This window comes from Anomaloglossus baeobatrachus, chromosome 3 (assembly GCF_048569485.1).
Source record: "Anomaloglossus baeobatrachus isolate aAnoBae1 chromosome 3, aAnoBae1.hap1, whole genome shotgun sequence".
NCBI classification, from domain to species: domain Eukaryota; kingdom Metazoa; phylum Chordata; class Amphibia; order Anura; family Aromobatidae; genus Anomaloglossus; species Anomaloglossus baeobatrachus.
The window spans coordinates 135,804,256-135,832,150 of record NC_134355.1 but is presented as its reverse complement, the minus strand read 5'-3'; the positions used below and the strand labels follow the sequence as shown (position 1 = coordinate 135,832,150).

General features: G+C 47.8%; 1 protein-coding gene across 1 annotated transcript in view; it reads right to left on the bottom strand.

Moving 5' to 3' along the window:
* The window catches only part of LOC142297186 (interferon-induced, double-stranded RNA-activated protein kinase-like), a 211,261-nt gene that overhangs the window by 101,234 nt on the left and 82,132 nt on the right, over nucleotides 1-27,895 (bottom strand). The window contains exons 7-9 of the mRNA XM_075341454.1: nucleotides 26,301-26,433; nucleotides 3,545-3,606; nucleotides 2,475-2,550 (exon numbers count right to left, since the gene is read on the bottom strand). Coding sequence (XP_075197569.1) covers nucleotides 2,475-2,550; nucleotides 3,545-3,606; nucleotides 26,301-26,433 — 271 coding nt within the window. The remainder of the gene's footprint in view (nucleotides 1-2,474; nucleotides 2,551-3,544; nucleotides 3,607-26,300; nucleotides 26,434-27,895) is intronic.

Below are 27,895 nucleotides of genomic sequence, written 5' to 3'. Positions count from 1 at the left end.
TGTGTGATGTTTCTTTCTGCTTAGTCTTTATAACAACATATTGATGCTGCTCAGTAGTATATAGACGGACAATTCAACTGATTAGTTGCTTTCACCTGTCCTCTCATTACGAGAGGAGAATCTCTTTGATTCATTGTGCTGCTGCTTTGGATAGTGTCACACCCGCACGACTGGTATCCGGTATCACACTTTTTTCGGGTACCATCTTGTGTATGGCCAACTTGCTGCTACATCCGCCTGTTGCTGCTGAGTCTTCTCCTGGCTATAGGGAGGCATGGCCAGACTCAGTGTAGGAATTTGGATTGGCTGTGCCCTGCAGTGTGTTTGCTCCCCAGCCACTTCCCTGCCAGCAATTCAGGCAGCTCCTCCCTCCAAACTGGTGTTTAACCTTTAGTCTTTGTGTTGTCACTCCTGTTTGGCTTGCATTCCATTTGTCCTGCCCTGTCCTCATCTGTTTTAGCCCATGTTTCCAGTACCTGTGCTGTTTGTCCCGTCCGTGGAATGTCTGCCCATGTTTCTAGGTTGTGCCTTCTGTTTCCCGCACCCTGACCCTCCAGTCAACTTGTGCAAGCCAGGGGACTGCCCTGGAGTAGCACCTGGCGAATAAATGTGTCTCAAGCCTATTGTCAGCACCAAACTAGATAGCTGCTTAGTTACGCCCCTTCAGGGTAAGCCCGGCCCCGTGGGTTCATACCACCCCAGCCTGCACAAAAAGAGTATTTATGATAAGAAATTACTGTAGATTTTGTGGTCAAAAGTTAACAGAGAGGAGCTCAGGATAGATAAAGATGTTACAAACTCCCCACCATCAGTGAAGCTAAGTGAAGGATTCTCTGTTACTCGATTCAACAGCCAGCAATGTGCAGGGAAACAAAGAACCTATAAAATCCAAACAGTGCAAAATATATAAATTCAACAATTATTTTTTAAGCCCAAAATACATGCATTTAAGTAAAAAAATAAATAAATAAAATTGTCTCCTAAAGGAGCACATATTTTTTTAGACTTCACACAAAGTGAGTGTTTTTAGGAAAATCTCTGAAAATTTTTACTACTTCTTGGGAGGTTTACACAGAAAAAATAATGGAATCTTATACAAAACATTGCACAAACGCAATTAAAAAAAACCAAAAAACAGTCACAACAAAATACATTATTAGCATCCTTCCAAAATGCAGCTTGCTCTAGGTATGGTGTTTCATTCCAGACGTCTGGGGAAAAAAAGTCAAAAAAAGTGTTCAAAAAAGCCTCCAAAAAAGGATTTTAAAAATCATAAAATGTATGGAATTTTCATGCATCAAACAAAAGTCACAAAGGACTCCACAGTGGCCGCGTTGGGAGCAGGCATGTGTGTGACCGCAAGTATGTGATTTGCATACATGCAGTCACCTGCCGACTAGAAAGGCGCTGGCTCGCTAAATGCAAATGAATTGAGCGAGGTCAGACACAGTGTAGTCGGAGTTTAGCAGGAGGAGGAGGATGCAAATCATATACATGCGGTTCAACGATTGGCCGCTCTTGCCACCAGCACCAAAGAATTCACACTGCACACAGAGGGCACGATGTGAGGATTCACAAATCTGTAGTCACATAGGCTACAAGTCTACAGTCACTCTTAGGGGTACTTTGCACACTACGACATCGCAGGTGCGATGTCGGTGGGGTCATGTCGAAAGTGACGCACTTCCAGCGTCACTCTCGACATCGTAGTGTGTAAAGCCTAGATGATATGATTAACAAGCGCAAAAGCATCGTAATCGTATCATCGGTGTAGCGTCGGCGAAAACCATAATTACCTTGCTGCGACGGTCCGATTTTGTTCCTCGTTCCTGCGGCAGCACACATCGCTGTGTGTGAAGTCGCAGGAGTGAGGAACATCTGCTACCTGCGTCCCAGCCGGCAATGCGGAAGGAAGGAGGTGGGCGAGATGATTACATCCTGCTCATCTCCGCCCCTCCGCTGCTATTGGCCGCCTGTCGTGTGACGTCGCTATGACGCCGCACGACCCGGCCCCTTAATAAGGAGGCGGATCGCCGGCCAGAGCGACGTCGCAGGACAGGTGAGTGCATGTGAAGCTGCCGTAGCGATAATGTTTGCTACTCCAGCTATCACCATGATATCGCATCTGCGACGGGGGCGGGGACTATCGCACTCGGCATAGCAGCATCGGCTTGCGATGTCGTAGTGTGCAAAGTAGTCCTAAGGCCGGACAATCCCTTTAATACAGTTTAATCAGTTTGTGAAGATCAACGGAAACAATAAATAAGTCACTTATTCACACTCAAAAGGGTGAATATTTATGCATTCATTATATGAGATTAGTTATTCTAAATGTCACTTAACGAGTAGTCTATTTTTATTTTAAGTTTCCCTTTTAGTTCTTTTTGTTTTGTGTGAAAGTTGTAATCAAATTCAATGTGATTCAAGGAAATTAAAACCTCGTATTGGTACGGAGTATACTTATTTCACAATACCTGGGAATCACTGCTTTCTGACTGTAAAGATTCACTTTCTGCCCTTTGCTCGCTTGAAGAAGCATGGTCTTCAGAACTACAATAATAAATGCAGATTTATATACTTTACTTAGAGGGATCAGCACAGGTTTGCTCAGCAGGAGTTGATAAAACCCTTCCCCCTTCCAACAATGAAAAATGTAAAAGGGATTACCTAGAGAAAATAAGTGATCACCTATCCGAAGGTCAGTGGGGATCTGACGCCTATAGTCCACCCTGAAAGGCAGAACAAGGCACCTATATCCCAGTCAGCATGGAGGGGTCATGCTCAACTGGGGATCTATTCTTTTCTTATGGTGCAGCCAAAGGCTGTGCTGGGTTTTTTACGGCAGTCCCATAGAGAATGAATGGCGTGATTGTTGGGCATCTAACCTTCTACTCCATTTTAGCGGGGACCAAGGTGTCCTGACGGGGATTAGAAAGTCCATGGTCTGCCGGTCGGTGCGGGACCCAAAGCATCCACTGATCAATAAGTTATCACCAATCCTTGTATTGTAGAAACCCTCAAAGTTTCTTTATGTGGAAACTGCACCCATTAGGTGGTGTAAAGTAGCCATGAAGATCTGAACTCATCTTTAGAATAATTACAACTCTCAAGGAATTCCTTTAGGAAGTATGGTGGTTTTACTGTTTCTTTAAATTATAATCTGGAGGTACACGAAAGCCATGTGGACTACATGCGGGCATAAGGTGGTAAAATAATGGTGTAAATAAATAAGAAAAATGCTGTTTGTATTTGACTTTTGCCCATGCAGTAGAAGACACAGCCAGGGTAAATTATTTAATTTGGGTAAATTATGTGAATATCACAATTTTGAGGGCTTTAAATGCACTTGCCACTGGGGTCAGACAAACATCATGGTGAGCAGGGCGACCTGTACATGGGTTGCTGTAGTAAGGAATGATGGAGGTAAGGGTCTTCTATATTTGTGCACCCCAGTTTATATACTATTGTAGCAGAAAGTGGCCAACCCTTATTAAGTACAGTAAATCAGATGAAGCATGTATCCTACAATGGAAAAAAGATTTACCTTCCAGGCTCGGAACCATTTTCTTCTACTTCTATATCATCTAGTCCTGGGATCTGTTGTAGCTAGAATGATTGAAAAGGTATGATTAGAGAAGAGCGAGCATGAGGTTCAGTGTTCGTACCAAACACAGACGTTCCAAAAAACAGAGTTCGGATTTGGAGTTTGGGGAATTTATGTATGCAAACCACTTGTGTGAGCATCTCTGTGCTCAGGTACGCTCAGATCTCGGCCCAGTGCGAGACACAGTGCGAGCCACTTGCAGTGTGTGAACGGCTCACACTGGAGGTAACGACAGCATGATCAGATGTAGTGTACCCCAAAAGGAAAAACCCAGTCTATCAGCCACCCAAAGTGCTTTTTTTATGACTGGCTGCATGTGGGCAAAAACCTGAACTGCCCAATTAGTAACTCCAGTTAGGGTTCAGGTCAAGTCCAGGTCACAAACTGAACGTTGGCTGAGACCACTAAACTGAACTTCCACGGGTCCACTCGTCTCTATGATGCTAAATCATTTTGAGCTTGATAATTTTATTAGCATATCTCTATGTACAACAGCTGTGCAAATATACTGTTTTGTAATTCTGAACATTACCCAGGGAAAACGTACCATTCCGTGTGTAAGTGAATGCACCAGAACCAAAATGCTAAGAAAAATCACATTACTAACGCTTTCATTTTAAGATTAATCCACACAGCCACTGGACTTGTGCGGGTAAAATCCATTTCACAATAACTTACCAGGCTAGAGGAAGAGATAAAAATAAAAATCTCACCTACATACTGCACATGTTGTCTATGGTGTAACACATATGCCCATTCCCGAATCATCTGAAGACTTCACAACATACTGTACTTCAAACAAAAGATTGATAGGACATGAGAAGGTTTTGTCCTACAAACCCACCATCCCTCTACACAACTGCTCAGTCTTCACCCATACCCTGCTCCTCCAGCATTACAATTGAAAAGCTGTATACCCTACTCTCCACATCCAAACTCATCACACCTGTCCATTACTTCCTCCTATTAAAGTCTCATTGCTTGGCATTGAAGACATGGCCCTCACATGGATTGCCTCATACCTAATGAGCAGCACAATTAATGTCTCCAGTTTTCAAACTACCTCCTCACAATTCCCCATCAACTTCAAAATGCTAAGAATGACTTACAAGGCCATATTGAAAAGTACCTGCCATAATTCTCCATCCTATTGTTCCCTGGCTAGAGCCCCACACGTAATCTCTGGTTGTCACAAGACGTCCTTTTTGACTCTTGACTGTTCCACATACAAGTCTTAAGGCCGCTTTACACGCAACGACATTGCTAATGCGATGTCGTTGGGGTCATGGAATTCGTGACACACATCCGGCATCGTTAGCGACGTCGTTGCGTGTGACACGTACGAGCGACCACTAACAAGCAAAAATGCTCACCTTATCGTTGCTCGTTGACACGCTGTCCAGTTCCCAAATATCGTTGCTGCTACAGGTACGATGTTGTTCGTCATTCCTGCGGCAGCACACATCGCTATGTGTGACACCGCAGGAACGAGGAACCTCACCTTACCTGCGGCCGCCCGCAATGAGGAAGGAAGGAGGTGGGTGGGATGTTACGTCCCTTAGAAAGGAGGCGGTTCGCCAGTCACAGTGACGTCGCTAGGCAGGTAAGTAGTATGACGGGTCCTAGCGATGTTGTGCGCCACGGGCAGCAATTTGCCCGTGACGCACAACCGATGGGGGCGGGTACGCACGCTAGCGATCTTGCTAGCGAGATCGCAGCGTGTAAAGCGGCCTTAAGAGATTTCTCCTGTGCTTCCCCAGAACTCTGGAATTCACTACCATAGTCAATCCGACTAAACTCTCTTCCATCTTTGAAACCTTCAAATGAACCCGAAAACCCACATACCTGAAAAAGCCTAATACAGTGGAACCTTGGATTACGAGAAGAATTGGTTCCGGGAGTGTACTCTTAAACCAAGTTACTCTTATATCAAAGAAAATTTTCCCATAGGAAATAATTGAAACACAGACAATTTGTTCCACAACCCAAAAATATTTACTGTATTTATACAAACTTATTACAGTAATACAAAATAATGTACTGTTTTCATATAAAATTATTACAGAACACTGATACAAAATACTGTACAGTAAAAAAAAGATATAAAGCAAATGAAACTGCACGTTAAGGCCACTTTACACACAGAGATAAATCTTTGGCAGATCTGTGGTTGCAGTGAAATTGTGGACAATCAGTGCCAGGTTTGTGGCGGTGTATAAATGGAACAATATGACCATGATTTCACTGCAACCACAGATTTGCCAAAGATTTATCTCTGTGTGTAAAGTGGCCTTTAGCTTACAATAACATTGTTGGTGTGCAGGAGGTACAGTATAGGCAAAGTGCTGTACTGGTTAGCAGAAAGAAAGTGCAATACTATATCCACAAACGGAAAATGATAGACATGCTATATAGTATATACTGCACTGTACAATGGTATACAGTACATATGTACAGAAAGTTACCTACAGAGCGGGTCAGACCGCTGTGAAAGGACGGATCTGGAAGTGTTCACGGTGAGTATGCTCTTAAACCAAGTTACAAATTTGTAAAAAGCATTGCTTGTCTTGCAAAACGCTCTCAAACCAAGTTACCGTATTTTTCGGACTATAAGACGCACTTTTTTCCCCCCAAATGTAGGGGGAAAGTGGGGGGGTGCGTCTTGTAGTCTGAATGTGGCTGCGGCGAATGAGGGTGCTGCGGTGGAGCGGGTCATCGGGGGCACGAACAGGCTGTAGCAGCGCCTGCCGTGACCACGTGGACCCGCTCATTACATATGCACGCCCGTCCTCCTGCCCATTATCCCTCAGCGCTGAAGCTAGCGCTGACAGGTGGGCGGGGGGTGCGCGCATAAATAACAGCCGGCCCACATGATCACCCCTGGCAACTACAGCCTAAAGTGATCATGTGCGGCTGTATTCACTGCTCCCGCCGCATCATCATCAGCGCAGGGTGCAGTGAATAAGTACGGTACACTCACCGGCCACTTCCCCGCAGCATTGCGATCTCCTCCTGTCTATGCCGGCCAGCTGATCTGTGTAGAGAGCGGTGAGCACAGCGATGACGTCATCGCTGTGTGCGCCGCCAGTTTCCACGCAGGTCAGCTAACAGGCAGACAGGAAGAGGAGCGCTGCTGCAGACAAAGGTGATGGCTCCACACAGATCAGCGGCACTGCTTCCGCCACAGACAGGGGGAGGAGCAATGCTGCATGGAGCGAGGAAAGGTGAGTATAAACGTTTGGGGGTTTTTTTGTGTGACACAGGATACATGCCATATAGCAGGATGGGGGTATATAGCAGGATACGGCCATATAGCAGGATGGATTGGGGTGTATAGCAGGATGGATGGGGGTATATAGCAGGATGGATAGGGGTATATAGCAGGATGAGGGCATATTCAAGGATGGCGGTATATAGCAGGAGGCCAGTATATAGCAGGATAAAGGCATATACCAGGATGGGGTACATATATACAAGGATGGGGATCACATACAAGGCAGGAGGATCATTACCAGGCTGGGGTGGTACCTTAGTAGAGAATTTGGGGACATTACCCCGATAACAGTGTCAGCAGCAGATCCTCGCCCCATAACAGTGTGTCATGACCACATTTTTTGCTTAAAATTTTATTTTCCTATTTTCCTCCTCTAAAACCAGGGTGCGTCTTATGGTCCGCTGCGTCTTATAGTCCGAAAAATATGGTACTCTTAAATCCAAGGTTCCACTGTATCTGAAATACCCCTACTGTCACCACAATCCTATATCAGCAGCATGTAATCTCGCCTGTTGTTTCCCATTCCCCATAGATTAAGTCCTCTCTCCTATTGTAATACTGTCACTTACTTAGCCATGTTTAGATATACTTTTGTACCTTGCTGTGTTTGTTTTTGGTTTTGTTTTTTAAATGAATAATGTTTTTTTAAACCCTGTTTTTCCATGTACAGCACCCAGAAATTAAGGGTCCTATAAAAATAATATGAACTGCTACCAATTGTTAGGCCATTACCAAATCTGGTCACATGTTGCTTTTTTAGCATATCTTTTTCATGAGTTTTATGCAAATTAAAAGCTGCTTTTTTACAGTACAATCAAAAGCTATTTCAGAAACCTCATCCACACACACTTTTAATTTTTTTTTTTTTTTCCCTGTGCGAGCGTGCGAGGTACTGAAGCAAAGTGTGCAGGGTTTGAAGATAAGTGTGGCATAGTTTAAACACAATTACATAGTTTAACACAAGAACATAGTTTGAATTTATCCTTATACGTTTCCCATTGTTTTTGTTTTTTTTTCTTGTTTTTCTACTTTAACGTTTATCCCCATTTAATAGGTGCTCCATGGACAATGCTACCAGATGTGTATCTTGTCAGATGTATGCATGCCTTGAGCAGCCGTTCGTGGGTGAATATGTCTGCACTCGATGCAAGCATGTTGCGTATTTGGAAGCCAAGGTAACTGATCTAAATAAGCAGTTTGCAACACTCAGGGGCATTGCAAACCTGGAGAGGAGTTTAGAGCTCACTGAGCTTTCTCTGGCTGGGGCCAGTGATATGGAGGAGGGTGGAGGTGGAGAAGATCAGGACCCAGAGGTAGGTAGTTGGGTAACAGTTAGAAGAAGAGGTAGGGGGAAAAGTGTCAGGGAGCCTAGTCCTGACCTGGCACAACCTAGTAAATATGCCTGTTTGGCTGATATTAGGAATCAAGGGCCAGGACTAGGGTCACTACAGTAGGACGTTGCTCCTAGCAACCAGGAAAACAACTGCTGTAGGAAGGAGGGAAATAGAAATGCAGCAAAGCCCAGACAGATGTTAGTGGTAGGGGACTCTATAATTAGGCGGACAGACAGGGTCATCTGTCGCCGAGACCGTGAATGCCGAACAGTGTGTTGTCTGCCGGGTGCTCGGGTTCGGCATATTGCGGATCGGATAGACAGATTGCTGGGTGGGGCTGGGGAAAACCCAGCGGTCATGGTGCACATTGGTACTAATGACAAAGTTAGAGGCAGGTGGAAGGTCCTTAAAAATGATTACAGGGAACTAGGAGAGAAGCTGAAGTCCAGGACCTCCAAGGTGGTGTTTTCAGAAATACTACCGGTTCCACGAGCGTCACTAGAAAGACAGCGGGAGCTTAGGGAGATAAATACGTGGCTTAGAAATTGGTGCAGGAAGGAAGGGTTCGGGTTCATGGAGAACTGGGCTGACTTCTCAGTTAGCTACAGGCTCTACGGTAGGGACAGGCTGCACCTCAATGGGAAAGGTGCAGCTGTGCTGGGGGAGAAAATGGTCAGACGGATGGGGGAGCTTTTAAACTAGGATCCAGGGGGAGGAAGGGTAGTGGAGCGAAAAAGGGGATAGATAGAGCAGATAGAGACAGTGAGATGGTAGGGGTCAATGAAGGATTAGGGGGGGATGGGACATGCAAGGAACGTAGGGAGGCTAGGAGTAATAAAGGTGTTAAAAGGATTAAATGTCTACTGGCAAATGCAAGAAGTCTTGCAAACAAAATGAATGAATTGGAGACTCTTATGTCAACCATGGATTATGATGTGGGCATTACGGAAACCTGGCTGGATGAAAGCCATGACTGGGTGACAAACATACAGGGTTATAGTACATTTAGGAGGGACAGGAAAGGCAAAAAAGGTGGTGGGGTGTGCATATTTATCAAATCTAACCTAAAACCTGTGTTGAATGATGACATTGGGGGGAACTGCAACAATGTAGAGTCAGTATGGGTAAATATACATAGGGAGGGGAATAATGGAAAAATGCTAATTGGAGTTTGCTATAAGCCTCCTAACATACCTGAACAAATAGAGGGTGAAATGCTGGAACAAATTGAAAAGGCAGCTAATAATAATAATCGGGTTCTTATTATGGGGGATTTCAACTATCCAGACATACAGTGGGACATAGAATCTTCTGGTTGTGCTAAGGGTACCTTCACACTTAGCGATGCAGCAGCGATCCGACCAGCGATCTGACCTGGTCAGGATCGCTGCTGCATCGCTACATGGTCGCTGGTGAGCTGTCAAACAGGCAGATCTCACCAGCGACCAGTGAACAGCCCCCAGCCAGCAGCGACGTGCAAGCGACGCTGCGCTTGCACGGAGCCGCCGTCTGGAAGCTGCGGAGACTGGTAACTAAGGTAAACATCGGGTATGGTTACCCGATGTTTACATTAGTTACCAGTGTGAGCAGGGAGCAGGGAGCCGCGCACACTGAGCGCTGGCTCCTTGCTCTCCTAGCTACAGTACACATCGGGTTAATTAACCCGATGTGTAATGCAGCTACATGTGCAGAGAGCAGGGAGCCGCGCACACTGCTTAGCGCTGGCTCCTTGCTCTCCTAGCTGCTGTACACATCGGGTTAATTAACCCGGAGCCGGCACTGGCAGCGTGAGAGCTGCAGAGGCTGGTAACTAAGGTAAATATCGGGTAACCACCTTGGTTACCCGATGTTTATCTTGGATACAGCTTACCTCAGCTGTCAGACGCCGGCTCCTGCTCCCTGCTCGCTTCATTTGTCACTCTCTTGCTGTCACACACAGCGATCTGTGTGTCACAGCAGGAGAGCGGCTTTGAAGAAAACGAACCAGGGCTGTGTGTAACGAGCAGCGATCTCGCAGCAGGGGCCAGATCGCTGCTCATTGTCACACACAGCGAGATCGCTAATGAGGTCACTGCTGCGTCACAAAAAGCGTGACTCAGCAGCGATCTCGGCAGCGAGCTCGCTGTGTGTGAAGCACCCCTAAAAGCTGTAAATTCTTATCTACCATTCAAGACCATTTCCTCTCTCAGATGGTAGATGAACCGACGAGGGGAGATAATTTGCTAGATCTGGTCCTGTCAAATAGAGGTCCGGGATCACTTGGGCACCAGCGATCATAATATGGTAAGCTTCAACGTAATATTCAATAGAACATTTCAAAGGGGAAATGCTGAAACCTGGAATTTTAGGAAAGCTGATTTCAACAAATTAAGGGAAGAACTTAAATGTGTAGATTGGGACAAAGTCATGGTAACTGGGGATACTGAACATAAATGGGAAAGTTTAAGGATATACTGCTAGAGTCCTGTAAAAAACTTATACCCTCTGGTAATAAAATGTCCCGGAATAAAAAGAAACCACTATGGATAAATAAGACTGTACAAAGTATAATAAAACAAAAACAAAGGGCGTTTAAAATCTTGAAGGCTGAGAATACAGAAATAGCATTTCAGAAGTATAAAGATATCAATAGGAAATGTAAAAAAGAAATCAAACAAGCAAAATTAGCTACTGAAACAAAAATCGCCAATGACATTAAAATAAATCCCAAAATCTTTTATAAATAAATTAATGCCAAAAGGAAAACAAAGGATACTATTGGCCCCTTAAAATATAAGTTAGTTATAGAGGACTAACAAAAGACTGAGATAATAAATAAGCATTTCTCATCTGTGTTCACCAAGGAACTGACTGTACCAGGCATCATTCAACAAGTGAAAAATCAAAGTTCACCACCCGATATGAAGGGAATTTTGTTACTTACAGTAAATTCCTTTTCTTCTAGCTCCTATTGGGAGACCCAGACGATCGGGTGTATAGCTACTGCCTCCGGAGGCCACACAAAGCATTACACTAAAAAGTGTAAGGCCCCTCCCCTTCTGGCTATACACCCCCCGTGGGATCACGGGCTGCTCAGTTTTAGTGCTAAAGCAAGAAGGAGGAAAGCCAATAACTGGTTTAAACAAATTCACTCCGAAGTAACATCGGAGAACTGAAAACCGTTCAACATGAACAACATGTGTACCCGAACAAACCCAAAAATCCCGAAGGAAACAGGGCGGGTGCTGGGTCTCCCAATAGGAGCTAGAAGAAAAGGAATTTACGGTAAGTAACAAAATTCCCTTCTTCTTCGGCGCTCCATTGGGAGACCCAGACGATTGGGACGTCCAAAAGCAGTCCCTGGGTGGGTAATTAATACCTCAAGTTAGAGCTGCAGAAACAGCCCTCCCTTACGAGGAGGCAACTGCCGCCTGCAGGACTCTTCTACCTAGGCTGGCGTCCGCCGAAGCGTAGGTATGCACCTGATAATGTTTGGTGAAAGTGTGCAGACTCGACCAGGTAGCTGCCTGGCACACCTGTTGAGCCGTAGCCTGGTGTCGTAACGCCCAGGACGCACCCACGGCTCTGGTAGAATGGGCCTTCAGCCCTGATGGAACCGGAAGCCCAGCAGAACAGTAGGCTTCAAGAATTGGTTCCTTGATCCATCGAGCCAGGGTGGATTTGGAAGCCTGCGACTCTTTACGCTGATTAGCGACAAGCACAGAGAGTGCATCCGAGCGGCGCAGAGGCGCCGTGCGGGAAATGCAGATTCTGAGTGCTCTCACCAGATCCAACAAATGCAAATCCATTTCATATCGATGAAATGGATGAGGCAAAAGGAAGGTAAGGAGATATCCTGATTGAGATGAAAGGGGGATACCACCTTAGGGAGAACTCCGGAATCGGGCGCAGCACTACATTGCCTTGGTGAAACACCAGGAAGGGAGCTTTTGGATGACAGCGCTGCTAGCTCGGACACTCTCCTAAGAGACGTGACCGCTACCAGAAAGGCCTCTTTCTGGGAAGTCGAGAGAGTGAAACATCCGTCAGAGGCTCGAAGGGCGGCTTCTGGAGAGCAATTAGTACCCTGTTCAGATCCCATGGGTCTAAGGGCCGTTTGTACAGAGGGACAATGTGACAAACCTCCTGCAGGAACGTGTGTACCTGAGGAAGTGGTGCTAGGCGCTTCTGAAGAATACAGATAGCGCTGAGACTTGTCCTTTAAGGTAGCCGAGCGACAACCTTTTTCCAAACCAGATTGCAGGAAGGAAGGAAAAGTAGGGAATGCAAATGGCCAGGGAGACACTCCCTGAGCCGATCATTAAGAGAAGAATATCCTCCACATCCTGAGGTAGATCTTGGCAGACGTCGGTTTTCTAGTCTGTCTCATGGTGGCAATGACGTCTTGAGATAATCCAGAAGACGCTAGGATTCAGGACTCAAAGGCCATACAGTCAGGTTCAGGGCCGTAGAATTCAGATGGAAAAAACGGCCCTTGGGACAGTAAGTCTGGCCGGGCTGGTAGTGCCCACGGTTGGCAGACCGTGAGATGCCACAGATCCGGGTACTACGACCTCCTCGGCCAGTCTGTGGCGATGAGGATGGCGCGGCGGCAAACGGACCTGATGTTGCGTAGCCCTCTGGGCAGCAGTGTCAGAGGGGGAAACACATAGGTTAGCTGGAACTGCGACCAATCCTGAACTAAGGCGTCTGCCGCCAGAGCTCTTTGATCGTGATACCGCGCCATGAAAATCGGAACCTTGTTGTTGTGCCGAGACGCTATTAGGTCGACGTTCAGCATCCCCCAGCGTTGACAGATTTCGTGAAAACCGTCCGGGTGAAGATACCATTCCCCTGCGTCCATACCCTGGCAACTGAGGAAGTCTGCTTCCCAGTTTTCTGCGCCCGGGATGTGAACTGCGGATATGGTGGATGCTCTGTCTTCCACCCCCATCAGACTCCGCCTGACTTCCTGGGAGGCTTGCCGACTGCGTGTTCCGCCTTGGTGGTAGATGTATGCCACCGCTGTGGAGTTGTCCGACTGAATTCGGATGTGTGTGCTTTCCAGCCGCGGCTGGAAGGCTTGCAGGGCAAGATACACTGCCCAGATTTCCAGCACATTGATTTGAAGGATGGACTCCTCTGAAGAGAGTCCTTGACCGTCTGAGAAGGGGGACGTTCCTTCTAGGGACGTCGACTTCCCATCCCATTGGCAAAGAATGTCACATTGGAGTGGACGCAGATGAAACTGCGCGAAAGTGACTGCCTCTGCATGAGGCGTGTTAAGGGGTGTGACTGGCCTTGAAGGAGAGACTGCACCCCCGTCTGTAGTGAACGCTGTTTGTCCAGCGGAAGCTTCACTGTCGCTGAGGGAGCGTGACACTCCATGCCCAGATGTGTCAGCGATTGGGTCGGTGTCAGATTTAACCTTGAGAAGTTGATGATCCACCCGAAACTCTGGAGAGTCTCCAGCGCTACGTTCAGGCTGTGTTGGCATGCCTCTTGAGAGGGTGCCTTGACAAGTCGATCGTCCAAGGAAGGATCACCGAGTGACCCTGAGAGTGCAGGACTGCTCCCACTGCTGCCCTGAACTTGGTGAAAACCCGTAGGGCTGTCGCCAGACCGAAGGGCAGGGTACGAACTGAAGATGCTCGTCTTCAATAACGAAACGTAGCAAACGTTGGTGCTCTGGAGCAATCGGCACGTGGAGATAAGCATCCTGATGTCTATTGATGCTAGGAAATCTCCTTGAGACATTGAGGCAATGACGGAGCGGAGGGATGCCATCCGGAACCGCCTGGCCTTCACGTGCTTGTTGAGCAGTTTTAGGTTCCCCACAATCAGATTGGAGGAAAAACCGTGTCTTGTTCCTGAAGAGGAACAGGAATTACCACTCCTTCTGCCTGCAGAAGAGCATCGGCTCGGTGGGTAGGTGGGGAAGTTCTGAAGAATCGAGCCGGAGGCCGAGAACAGAACTCTATCCTGTACACGTGAGACACAATGTCTCTCACCCACCGGTCTGTGACCTGTGGCAGCTAAATGTCGCCAAGGCGAGAGAGTCTGCCACCAACCGCGGATGCGGAGAGAGAGAGCTTAAAGTCATGAGGAGACCGCCTTGGAAGCGGTTCCTCTGGCTGCCTTCCTTGGGCGTGATTGAGCCCGCCCGGAATCTGAGCCCCTCTGAGCCTTTTGAGCCCTTTTGGACTAGGACAATTTGGACCTGCCCGAGCCTGGGAAGGACCGAAACCTCGACTGTCTCTCTCGGACAGCATTAATAGGGTAAGTCGCAATGCAGACATTGCGAGGACAAGGACGCTACCTGCGGCACAGATGTACCTGTGCTCAAGACCAGCTGCGCAAGACCAGCTGAAATAGCTTAGAGTGCCCATACGGCTGCGAATGCCGGAGCAACCGACACGCCGATAGCTTCATAGACAGATTTCAACCAGAGGTCCATCTGTCTGTCAATGGCATCTTTAAGTGAAGTCCCATCTCCACTGCAACTATGGATCTAGCCGCAAGCCTGGAGATTGGGGGATCCACCTTTGGACCCTGGGTCCAGCGCTTGACCACGTCAGGGGGAAAGGGATAACATGTATCCTTAATACGTTTGGAGAAACGCTTATCTGGTAAGCGTGGTGATTCTGAACTGCTTCTCTGAAGTCAGCGTGGCCAGAAAAGTACTCAATATACGCTTGAGATACTGAAAAGGGATTTCTCCTGCTGTGAAGCTGACTCCTCCACTGAAGGAGCTGGGGGAGAAATATCCAACATGCCATTGCTGGACGCTATAAGATCATTCGCCATGGCGTCACCATCCGGTGTATCCGGATTGAGAGCGGTGTCAGGATCAAAGTCCTGATCAGCGACGTCTGCCTCATCATACAGAGAGTCCTCTGCTGTGACCCTGACTAGTGATGAAGCCGAGTGCCGCTCCCAGTGAGCTCGCTTAGGCTGTCTGGGACTGTCGTCCGTGTCAGAGCCTTCACCCTGGAATGCCTGGGACCCCCCCGGAGCACTGATTTTGTTCCAAATGAGGGGTAGCCAGGGAGCAATGATCAAGATTGCCCATGGCCTGTCTGGACTGCAAGTCACTATCCCATGACAATCTATCAGCCGAAACTGCAACACCGTCCCTGTCCATGGACAGGGTTCACAGGTGGTTCCTTTGGCCACCTCTAGTAGAGACCCCGGCTGACCAAGTGCTACAGGGGAGCATTGCACACAATGGGGGTCAGTAGAACCTGCCGGTGGAACAGTATCACATGCAGTAAAAGCAGCATAGAAAGCCTGTGTTGCTTTTTTGCTGCTGTAGTCTAGCCATCTAGGAGCATATAGCCAAGAATAGCGACCGTACAGTGCAATGTATAGCATACAAGCATAAGTACAAATGAGCCCTTCAGCACATGCAATATGAGCAGCTTAAAAAGCCTGTGCCTTGGCACCCTTGCTTTTTTGCTGCTGTAGACTAGCCATCTAGGAGAATATAGCCAAGAATAGCGACCGTACAGTGCAATGCATAGCATACAAGCATAAGTACAAATGATCACTTCAGCACATGCAATACAAGCAGCCTAGAAAAACTGTGCCTTAGCACCTTTGCTTTTTTGCTGCTGTAGTCTAGCCATTCTAGGAGAATATAGCCAAGAATAGCGACCGTACAGTGCAATGTATAGCATACAAGCATAAGTACAAATGAACACTTCAGCACATGCAATACAAGCAGCCTAGAAAGCCTGTGCCTTAGCACCCTTGCTTTTTTTTTTTTGCTGTTGTCTCGCCATCTAAGAGGGCATATAGCCAAAAATAGCGACCTACAGTGCAGTGTAAGCATAAAATACAAATGGACACAACGGTATTTAGTGGGGTCAGCACTTCAGGTGCTGCTTACCGCCCGCACAAGAGCGGGTGTGTGGTCGCCAGAGTCCTGTAACTGGTTGCCCAGAGCTTGTCTTCGTTCTCCAGCTCGGACTGCAGGAATGGCTGCCGGCGTCCTTCTCCAGCTCGTGTGACGAGGGGCGGGCCGTGGGTGTGCCCCAGGCAAGAGCGGGAAACCGGCGTCCCACTGTGTCCAGTGAAGGGGGCTGGAGAATGCAAAGCAGACTCCAGCCCTCGGCGCTGACTTTCAGTACAGCGTCCCGCCTCCCCCCTGACTGGCAGGGCTGGGGGCGGGAACGAAGTGAAAACTAGGCCGCAAAGCCGGGGACTCGAGTAATAAGCGCGGCCGTCCTATGTGCACGGCCAGCGCGGAAGTCCCCGGCGCACCACAAGTCCCAGCCGCGCCACAGTGTAAAAAACACCCCGCAGCGGCCGGCGCGGCAGTTCCCAATACATAAATTCACTCAGCAAAGCTGCAGTGAATAATAGCACGAGCGCTCCGCGCTGTTGCCCCCGGCGCACTAACACTCCCAGCAATGCTGGTGTGTGTGTGCGCGCTTGCCCGGGGACACAGAGTACCTTAATGTAGCAGGGCCCTGTCCCTGACGATACTCAGCTCCATATCCAGCAGGTTCTCTGGGTCTGTGGATGGAGCCCGGTCTCAGTGCCTGGAGACCTGTAAGATCCCACTTCACCCAGAGCCCTGCTTAGGGGGGATGGGGAAGGAAAACAGCATGTGGGCTCCAGCCTCCGTACCCGCAATGGGTACCTCAACCTTACAAACACCGCCGACAAAAGTGGGGTGAGAAGGGAGCATGCTGGGGGCCCTATATGGGCCCACTTTTCTTCCATCCGACATAGTCAGCAGCTGCTGCTGACTAAAAACAGTGGAGCTATGCGTGGATGTCTGACCTCCTTCGCACAAAGCTTGAAAACTGAGCAGCCCGTGATCCCACGGGGGGTGTATAGCCAGAAGGGGAGGGGCCTTACACTTTTTAGTGTAATGCTTTGTGTGGCCTCCGGAGGCAGTAGCTATACACCCGATCGTCTGGGTCTCCCAATGGAGCGCCGAAGAAAATTAATTTAACACAAGAAGAAGTACGCCTACGTCTGAGTAAATTAAACATTGACAAATCCACAGGGCCAGATGGCATTCATCAACGAATATTGAGGGAATTGAGCTCCGTAATTGACAGACCGCTGTATCTCATCTTTTTAGACTCACTTGTAACAGGGTTGGTGCCTCAGGATTGGAGGATTGCTGATGTGGTACCGATATTTAAGAAAGGTAAGAGGGTAGATCCAGGCAACTACCGTCCAGTAAGCCTGACATCAGTAGTATGCAAAGTTTTTGAGGGCATTTTAAGGGATGACATGCAAAAATATGTTGCAGAAAATAATATAACTGACAGCATGGATTCATGAAAGATAAATCGTGTCTAACCAACCTGTTGGGGTTCTATGAGGGGGTAAGTGCAAACCTGGATATTGGTAATGCAGCTGATGTGATTTATTTGGACTTTGCAAAGGCATTTGATACTGTACCACTTAATAGCCTTATACTAAAGCTCCAGAAGCAAGGACTAGGGGACACAATATGCAACTGGGTAAGGAATTGGCTAAAAGATAGGAAACAAAGAGTAGTCATAAATGGAACATTCTCTAAATGGGCCATAGTCAGCAGTGGGGTGCCGCAGGGATCTGTGCTAGGACCAATTCTTTTTAATCTCTTTATTAATGACCATGTGGATGGGATTGATAGTAAAGTGTCAGTCTTTGCTGGTGACACCAAACTATGTAGGATATTAAAAACTGACCTTGATAGTACAATATTACAAAAAGATCTGGATAAGATGTCAGAATGGGCAGATACTTGGCAAATGAGATTTAATGTTGATAAATGTAAAGTAATGCACCTAGGACGGAGTAATCCTATCACTGCGTATACATTAAATGGAAGTAAACTCGGGACTACAGAACAGAAGGACTTGGGTATTCTCATTACAAATAAGCTGAGCAGCAGCACTCAATGTCAAGCAGCAGCTGCAAAAGCAAACAAGATTTTAGGGTGTATAAAAAGAGAGATTAGATCACGTGATCCCAACGTATTGTTACCCCTCTATAAATCACTTGTAAGGCCACATCTGGCATATGGGATTCAGTTTTGGACTCCACATTTTAAAAAGGACATTCAGAAATTAGAGTCAGTTCAAAGGCGGGCAACTAGACTACTACAAGGAATGGAAGGCCTCCCATATGATGACAGGTTGAAAAAAAGAGAATTTTGTTTACTTACCGTAAATTCTTTTTCTTATAGTTCCGACATGGGAGACCCAGACCATGGGTGTATAGCTTCTGCCTCCGGAGGACACACAAAGTACTACACTAAAAAGTGTAGCTCCTCCCTCCTAGCATATACACCCCCTGGATAACCAAATATAGCCAGTTTAGTGCAAAAGCTGAAGGAGGACATCCACCCACAAGTAGAGATAGAGCAAAACCCGGAACAACCGCAACCTCTGTCTACAACAACAGCCGGTGAAAACACACGGAACAAGAAAACTGCCAACAGGCAACAGGGAGGGTGCTGGGTCTCCCATGTCGGAACTATAAGAAAAAGAATTTACGGTAAGTAAACAAAATTCTCTTTTTCTTCATCGTTCCTATGGGAGACCCAGACCATGGGACGTTCCAAAGCAGTCCATGGGTGGGAATAAACAGAAAACTGAGAAGTAGGCGAAACCTAACTTCACAAATGGGCGACAGCCGCCTGAAGGATGCGCCTGCCCAAGCTCGCATCTGCCGAAGCATGAGCATGCACTTGGTAGTGCTTCGAAAAGGTATGCAGACTGGACCAAGTGCCAGCCTGTCAGACCTGCTGAGCCGTAGCCTGGTGCCTGAAAGCCCAAGAGGCACCGACAGCTCTGGTCGAGTGTGCCTTGATCCCCGGCGGGGGAGGCACTTGAGCACACTGGTAGGCATCGGAAATGGCCGACCTAATCCAACGAGCTAAGGTCGGCTTAGAAGCCGAGAGGCCCTTACGCTGACCAGTGGTCAGCACAAAGAGAGAGGTGCACCGCCTAAGAGCAGCGGTGCGAGACACATAGATCCGGAGCGCCCGCACCAGATCCAGAGTATGCAACGCTTTTTCAAAGCGATGAACAGGAGCCGGACAAAAGGAAGGCAGGGAAATATCCTGGTTAAGGTGGAAAGGAGATACCACCTTAGGAAGAAAGTCCGGAGACGGACGAAGAACCACCTTGTCTTGGTGAAAAACCAAAAAAGGTGACTCCGAGGAGAGCGCAGCCAAATCAGAGACTCTCCTGAGGGAAGTTATGGCCACTAGAAAAACCACTTTCTGTGAAAGACGAGACAAAGAAACCTCCCTAAGTGGCTCAAAAGGGGGTTTCTGCAAGGCCGTGAGGACCAGATTAAGGTCCCAGGGATCCAGAGGCCGCCGGTAAGGCGGAATGATGTGAGATGCGCCCTGCATGAAGGTGCGCACCTGAGCCAGCCGGGCGATACGCCGCTGGAACAACACTGACAGAGCCGAGACCTGTCCCTTGAGGGAATTGAGGGATAGTCCTAGCTGCAGACCAGACTGCAGGAAGGACAGAAGGGTCGGCAGGGAAAAAGGCCAAGGGGCATGGCCGGAAGAACGACACCAGGACAGGAAAATTCTCCAAGTCCTGTGGTAAATTTTGGCCGAGGAAGACTTCCGAGCCTGAGTCATAGTGGAGATGACTTCGGGAGGAATGCCGGAAGCCGTCAGGATCCAGGACTCAAGAGCCACGCCGTCAATCTGAGAGCTGCAGAATTCTGGCGGAAAAAACGGACCTTGTGAGAGAAGGTCTGGACGGTCCGGGAGATGCCACGGCACCTCTACGGACAGACGGAGCAGGTCTGGGTACCAAGCTCGCCTGGGCCAGTCTGGAGCAATGAGTATGACCCGACGGCCCTCCATTCTGATCTTGCGCAGGACTCTGGGCAAGAGAACTAGAGGGGGAAACACGTAAGACAGACGAAACTGGGACCAATCCTGAACCAGCACGTCCGCTGCAAAGGCCTGAGGATCGTGGGAGCGAGCCACGTAAACCGGGACCTTGTTGTTGTGCCGGGATGCCATTAGATCCACTTCCGGAGTTCCCCACTTGCGGCAGATCGACCGGAACACTGCCGGATGCAGAGCCCACTCGCCGTTGTCCACGGTTTGACGGCTGAGATAATCTGCCTCCCAGTTTTCTACGCCTGGGATGTGGACTGCGGATATGGTGGACTTGGAGTCCTCCGTCCACTGAAGGATGCGTTGAACCTCCAACATTGCCAGGCGGCTGCGAGTCCCGTCCTGGAGATTGATGTAGGCAACTGCTGTCGCGTTGTCTGACTGGACTCGAATGTGCTTGCCCGCCAACAGGTGGTGAAAGGCTACGAGAGCTAAGAGCACAGCTCTGATTTCCAGCACATTGATCGAGAGGGCTGATTCGGACGGAGTCCAAGTGCCCTGTGCTCGGTGGTGGAGAAATACTGCTCCCCAGCCGGATAGACTGGCATCCGTGGTGAGGATCACCCAGGACGGGGCCAGGAAGGAGCGTCCCTGAGACAGAGAGAGGGGCCGAAGCCACCACTGAAGAGAGCTCCTGGTCTCTGGCGACAGAGCCACCAACCTGTGCAAGGAAGAAGTCCGCTTGTCCCAACAGTGGAGAATGTCCAGCTGCAGAGGGCGCAGATGGAACTGGGCAAAGGGAACCACTTCCATTGACGCCACCATCTGACCCAGCACCTGCATGAGTTGCCTGATGGAATGACGGCGGGGCCTCAACAGAGAGCGCACCGCCAGATGGAGGGACTGCTGTTTGACTAAGGGCAGCTTCACAAGTGCCGGCAGAGTCTCGAATTGCATCCCTAGGTACGTGAGTTCTTGGGTCGGGGTCAAAGTGGACTTGGGCAGATTGACAAGCCACCCGAATTGAACAAGAGTGGCGAGAGTGAGCGAGACACTCCGCTGACAATCTGCGCTGGATGAAGCCTTGACAAGAAGGTCGTCCAGGTAAGAAATCACTGCCAACCCCTGGAGGTGCAGAACCGCAACCACTGCTGCCATGACCTTGGTAAATACTCGAGGGGCCGTGGCTAACCCGAAGGGGAAAGCCACGAATTGGAAAAGTTCCTCTCCGATTGCAAAACGTAGCCAACGCTGGTGTGAAACTGCAATTGGCACATGCAGATAGCCATCTCTGATGTCGATGGATGCCAGGAAATCTCCTTGGGTCATTGAGGCAATGACTGATCGCAGAGACTCCATGCGAAAGTGCCGCACCTGAACATGCTTGTTGAGAAGCTTGAGATCCAGGATGGGCCGGAAGGAACCGTCCTTTTTGGGGACTAGGAAGAGATTTGAGTAAAAACCTCTGAACCGTTCCCTGGCGGGAACCGGTACAATCACTCCGCTGGCCTGCAAGGGTGCCACGGCCTGAGAGAAGGTGGCGGCCTTGGAGCAGGGGGGAGTTGACAGAAAAAATCTGTTTGGCGGGCTGGAAGAGAACTCTATCCTGTAGCCGTGGGAGATGATATCCCGCACCCACTGATCGGAGACGTGTTGAAACCACACGTCGCCAAAGTGGGAGAGCCTGCCACCGACCAAAGACGTTGCTGGCTCGGCCAGATAGTCAAGAGGAGGCTGCCTTGGTGGCAGCAGCTCCTGTGGACTTTTGTGGACGCGGCTTCTTGCGCCAGGTGGGCTTCTGGTCCTTGGCTGAGTTAGTGGACGAGGCCGAGGGCTTAGAGGACGACCAGTTAGAGGAACGAAAGGAACGAAACCTCGACTGGTTCCTGCCCTGGACAGGTTTCCTGGTTTTAGTCTGTGGCAAGGAAGTACTCTTCCCGCCAGTAGCCTCCTTAATTATTTCTGCAAGAGACCCCCGTGACAATAACGTCTCAATACTTAGCTTGTGAGACTCAGGGCCAGGTCCCTGAGGGATGAGTGCTCCGTCCGGCAGGGTCCTGAAAGGGCTGCGGATGGAGACCGGTCTCCTGCAAAGCAGTGAGAACTGTGCTGGCTCCCACTTCAAGCCAGAGCCCGAGGGATGGTGAAGGAGCGCGGCATGAAAGGCTCCAGCCTTGAAATCAACCTTAACAACACCGCCGACACAGTGGGGTGAGAAGGGACATGCCGGGAGTCCAGACTTGGACCCGCTTTTCTTCAAACTCTTTAAAATGAAAATCAGATGAGAATGCATGAATGTGGATGTATGCCTCCTGAACACAAAGCATTGAACTGGCTATATTTGGTTATCCAGGGGGTGTATATGCTAGGAGGGAGGAGCTACACTTTTTAGTGTAGTACTTTGTGTGTCCTCCAGAGGCAGAAGCTATACACCCATGGTCTGGGTCTCCCATAGGAACGATGAAGAAAGTTCGATATGTTTAGCCTAGAAAAAAGACGTCTCAGAGGAGATCTCATTTATATGTATAAATACATATGTTGTCAATATAAAGGACTGGCACATGACTTATTTCTTCCGAAGACAATACTAAGGACCAGGGGGCATTCACTGCGAGTGGAAGAAAAGCAATTCCGAAAGCTAAATAGGAAAGGGTTCTTTACAGTTAGAGCAGTCAGACTGTGGAATGCCCTACCACAAGAGGTAGTAATGGCAGATAGTATAACAGCTTTTAAAAAAGGGCTGGATGATTTCCTCAGTACACAAAACATTGTTGGTTATAAATGACTTTGTGACAAAATGTAGAACTGGTGGAGGAAGGTTGAACTAGATGGACCTAGGTCTTTTTTCAACCTTAGTAACTATGTAACTATGTATGTAACTATGTTTGAATTGGAAAACTGTTTTTTTTTTGTTTTTTTTTTTTAAGAAGCAGCATGTCAGTTCTTTCAGCGTATTTGCAGCTTTTTTTCCCCAGTGAAAGGAATGAGAATGCAAAACACAAATGTGTTTTGTTGCATGTATGCTGCTTTTGTGGTGAATGAAACTAACTTTATTTAAAGGTAATCTGGCAACAGGTTTTTACTATGTAAGCTGAGCACAGCATGCTGTAAGGGTTAAAAAAAAAAAAAACAAAAAAAACCAGCTATGTCTGTCTTATCTGTGTGTGAACTGTTATTTATTTAAACTAGTGGCTTTATTACCCTGTAATTAACATTACAGATATAGAAATGCACTGCAAAGCAGTCTGACCCGCCTTCTGCTGTGATTGACACCTCACTGTCAATGCACAATCTTTATTGAGAGCCTGGTGAGGGCGGGGACAGCTCCCGGGGCTCAGCTACATGCTTAAAACACAATTCTTTGATTATGTGAGAACGGCTGAACCCAGTAATCTGTGTGATACATTGTTGGATTCAGAATCTCTTTGCCTACATCATGTTGCTGTCAGGTGAAGTAGTAAAAACGTGCTGTCAGATTCTCTTTAAACATGTACTGTAGACAAATGACAAAGAATGCAGCAAAACCTGCTTTCTGGAAGCAGCTTTTTTACTGCCATGAAAGCAGGTTTTGTGCAGAAAAAAGCAACGTGTGAACATACCGTTACAGTCCTGGGATGAAATCTACTGTGAATGTGCAGTAGAATCCTGGGGAGTTCACCATTACAAGTCAAAAAGTGGATCAATGGGAAACTGTCACAAGTTTTCTAATGTATGAGCTAATTCCACCACCTTGCTTTTAGCACCTACACTGCATTCTAAAAAGGGGTATATTATGCCCTGTCCCCCCTGTATATCCCCAAAAAAAACTTTTGAATTACTCCCGCGCTGTATGCTAATGCGACCGGTCCGGTTGTGTCATTATAGCGGCTCCTGTTCCGCCTCTCCGCTGGTAATCACAATCCTCCCGATGTGATTGATGTGGATGATGCATTCTGAGTCATCCACATAGCCGGACAAAATCTCACGCTTGCGCAGGAAGATTGCATTTCACACAGGCGCACTTTGCTTTGCCCTGATGCTGGCAGACCCTGAAACCTACCGTATTTTTCGCTTTATAAGACGCACTTTTGTTCCCCCAAATTTTGGGGGAAAGTAGGGGGTGCGTCTTATAATCCGAATATACAGATTATATACTGCAGGGCCCAGGGGAGGTGGGGGCCGCTCTGGAGCTGTGCTGGAGGCTGAGGGAGGCTAGTAGAGGCTGGTGAGCTGGGAAAGGATACAGCGGGAGATCTCCTGCTCCCGTTTATATAATATGCACAGCCGCTGTCCATCACCGTGGTGTTGAAACCACACCGTGGTGATGGACTGGGGGAGCGGCGCATATTATATGTGCCTGTGCTCCCTTTGATCACACATGCACCCCTGTGTTAGCTATGGCCCCCATGCTGCTGCCCATAGTAAAACAAAAAACTATTTACTTACCTCCTCCTGCGTGTCTCCCCGGTCTCCCTTCTGCTGCTATGATCAGGCACGCAGAGATATCTCTCTGCTGTGCCGATCACATGACCGCACCGAGAACCAGGAAGTAGGAAGTGCAGGAGACAGGAGGAGCTCAACCCCACGGAGGGAGACACAAGGGAAGACAGTGCTGGAGAAGGTAAGGAAAGAGTTTATTTTACTAAAAGCGGCAGCATAGGGGCGATATCTAACACAGGGTGATGTGTGCCAGCCACAGTGGGCCGTGTGCCAGCCACAGTGGGCCGTGTGCCAGCCACAGTGGGCCGTGTGCCAGCCACAGGGGGCCGTGTGCCAGCCACAGGGGCCATGTGCCAGCCATAGGGGCCATGTGCCAGCCACAGGGGACGTGTGCCAGCCATAGAGGACATGTGGCATCACTGGGGGCTGTGTGTCAGCCACAGGGGGCCATGTGCCAGCCATAGGGGCCATGTGCCAGCCACAGGGGGCCGTGTGCCAGCCATAGAGGACGTGTGCCAGCCATAGAGGACATGTGGCATCACTGGGGGCCATGTGACATCACTGGGGACCATGTGCCAGCCACAGGGGGCCGTGTGCCAGCCATAGAGGACATGTGCCAGCAATAGGGGACATGTGGCATCACTAAGGGCCATGTGCCAGCCACAGGGGGCCGTGTGTCAGCCATAGGGGCCGTGTGCCAGCCATAGGGGCCGTGTGGCAGCCATAGAAGACATTTAGCATCACTGGGGGCCGTGTGCCAGCCTTAGGGGCCGTGTGCCAGCAATAGGGGACATGAGGCTTCACTGGGGGCTGTGCGCCAGCCACAGGGGGCCGTGTGCTAGCCATAGGGGACATGTGGCATCACTGGGGAATGTGTGCCAGCACAAAGGGGCTATATTCAATATAAGGTGGCCATATCCAGATTAAGCGGGCTAATTTTAGGATGGGGGGGCTATGAGGGACATATACCCTATATGATTTGTTAGACGGACACTGGCATTATAAGACGTACCCCATTTATTAAAAAATTCTCTATTCCTTCACCAAATTTGGGGGTGCGTCTTATAATCAGGTGCGTCTTATAAAGCGAAAAATATGGCAACTGCGCATGTGTCGGCAGCAACCCTCAGCAGGGCAAAGCAAAGTGCACTTGCATGAACCACAATCTTCTGGTGCAGGCGCGAGATTATGTCCAGCTATGCACAGTGTCCACAAAAAGCTGCCAATCAGTGATGCGGTTAGTTATATAAAAAGTTCAGTATTCAGGGATCAGTAGCAGTGAAAACAGGGATTTTCTCAAACTGTCAGCATGCAGATCAATAAGTGACATCTCTGCAATAAAAATCTCTGACACCACATCACGCAGCTCTCAGATGGAATAGCAAAAACCTTGTAACAGATGCCCCTTAATGTCAACCTTTGTAACTGAGAATCACAATTTTGTATTGTGAAATGTGGGGACAAATCCATGTTAGATTAAAATGAAATACAAGAATATTGCCAAACTGTAATGATTAGTCTCTTTAGCAACTATTAAAGGGAACGTTCCTAAAGAATTCAGGACTGGTTTATATGCCATTAAATCCAATGAAATGGATTGATTAGTGTCTTCATAATACAATATATTGTTAATTCTTCACGTATTACAGATAAATGTATAGCCAACCACGGAGTTCTGGAATTATCAGCATACTGTAGTAATTCTCCATAAATATAACAGTGCATGTATGCAAATATCACAGAATATAATTCTAATAGTTCTTATAATCATCATACTAATATATAAATAGGGTTATGATGGAGGTGCTTACTTTAGATATTTGGTAATCATGCTCTTGTTTACCGTATTTTATGATAAGAGTAGTATACCTGAAGATCCCCAGGATATTCCGGTTTAAGCACTTTTAATGCTCTATGTGCAGCATTCTTTTTTGCTTCTTTCTTATTTTTTCCTTTAGCTGCAGGAAATTTTCTTTGGCCAATTTCTACACTGCAGAAAAATCTACAAAATAAAAAAGCTTTTATTATCCAAAAATCTAACATACAGGAAAATTGTGCACAATTAGGACAAACAAATAAACCAGGATATTTATTATTGCTTTGTGACTTTTTTTCTTTGCATAAATTGCAATATTTTATTGTAAATACCCATGTCAAGTTTATCAATGCTTTACATAAATTTATTATGCTGGCTTTTTTTTTACCTACATGAAAAGTTTAAAACAAATAAAAAATCTTAATTTCTACATAAAACTTGCATATTCTAGACATATGTTTAAAAACATACATTTATATTGCAACAATTGGGAGCATATACAGCATGCAACATTTGACTCCAGCAGCGGACACCCCATTGATGCAACCTGTGCAGATAAACACGAGCCCAAGACATAAGGGGGTCCGCCTCTACCTCCATAGCTGCAAGCAGTGTCCTTTACAGAAAGGTACAGGATAGAGATGGGCGGACTCGCAGAAAACTGGGACAGGCGGGTCCCTATTATCTTTTTTTTTTTTTTACATCTGGTTCCAGTCCGGAATTTGGTCCCTGTATAAGTCTAAGCTGTTTCCAGGTCGTGCATTTATTTCTGGAGCAGCTAATTAACTTTCATTGAATATGCACTGCTTTCCCCTTCCACCAGTGCCTGTGATTGGTTGCAGTCAGCCACGCCACACTGAATGGCAACGTGTCAGCTGACTGCTTCCAATCACAGCTCGTCTATATTGTAGGCCGGGGACACACTGGCGTATAACATCAGATGCGAGAGCATTGGATGTGATATGCTAATGACCCTCGGCTCAGGCTCTGCTGCGAGCGTGAGCGACGTCATGTGACTGTGATTTGATCCTGCAATCGAATCACAGCTGTGGAGGAGAGGGAGGGATTACCCCCCATCTCCTCCATTGTCAGCCTGTGCATATATCACTCTGCATTTGAATGTCATCAGTGCAGTCCGATGTTTCTCTCGCACCCATAGACTTGTATGGGTGCGAGTAATAAGAGACTCGCAGACAATTGCAGCATGCTGCAATTTTTTTCCTCAGTCCGATTAGGGCTGAGGAAAAACTTGCAGATGTGACCTGCAGCATTGTCTTACATGCAATGTCAGATTTTCTCGCATTACATCCGGGTGAGTCATACATCAGTGTGACTCTACCCATACAGTAAAAATAAATAAAAAAAGTTGAGTAGGTTCCCCCATATTATGATACCAAGCACAGATAAAGCCCTGCGCTAATCTTGGCTGTGTATCGAAAGAAGAGGAACCGCATGCAACTTTATTTTTTAAAAACTATGTAAAAAAAAACAGCATGCGCCCCCCTCCAATTTTGATTCCCATAAAGCCCGACAGCTGGGGTCTGGTTCTCTCAGGCTAGGGAGACCCATGGTTATTGCCCCCCCCAGCCTAAAAATAGAAACCTGCAGCCACCCAAGATTGTCACATCCTGTAATACTTATTATATGT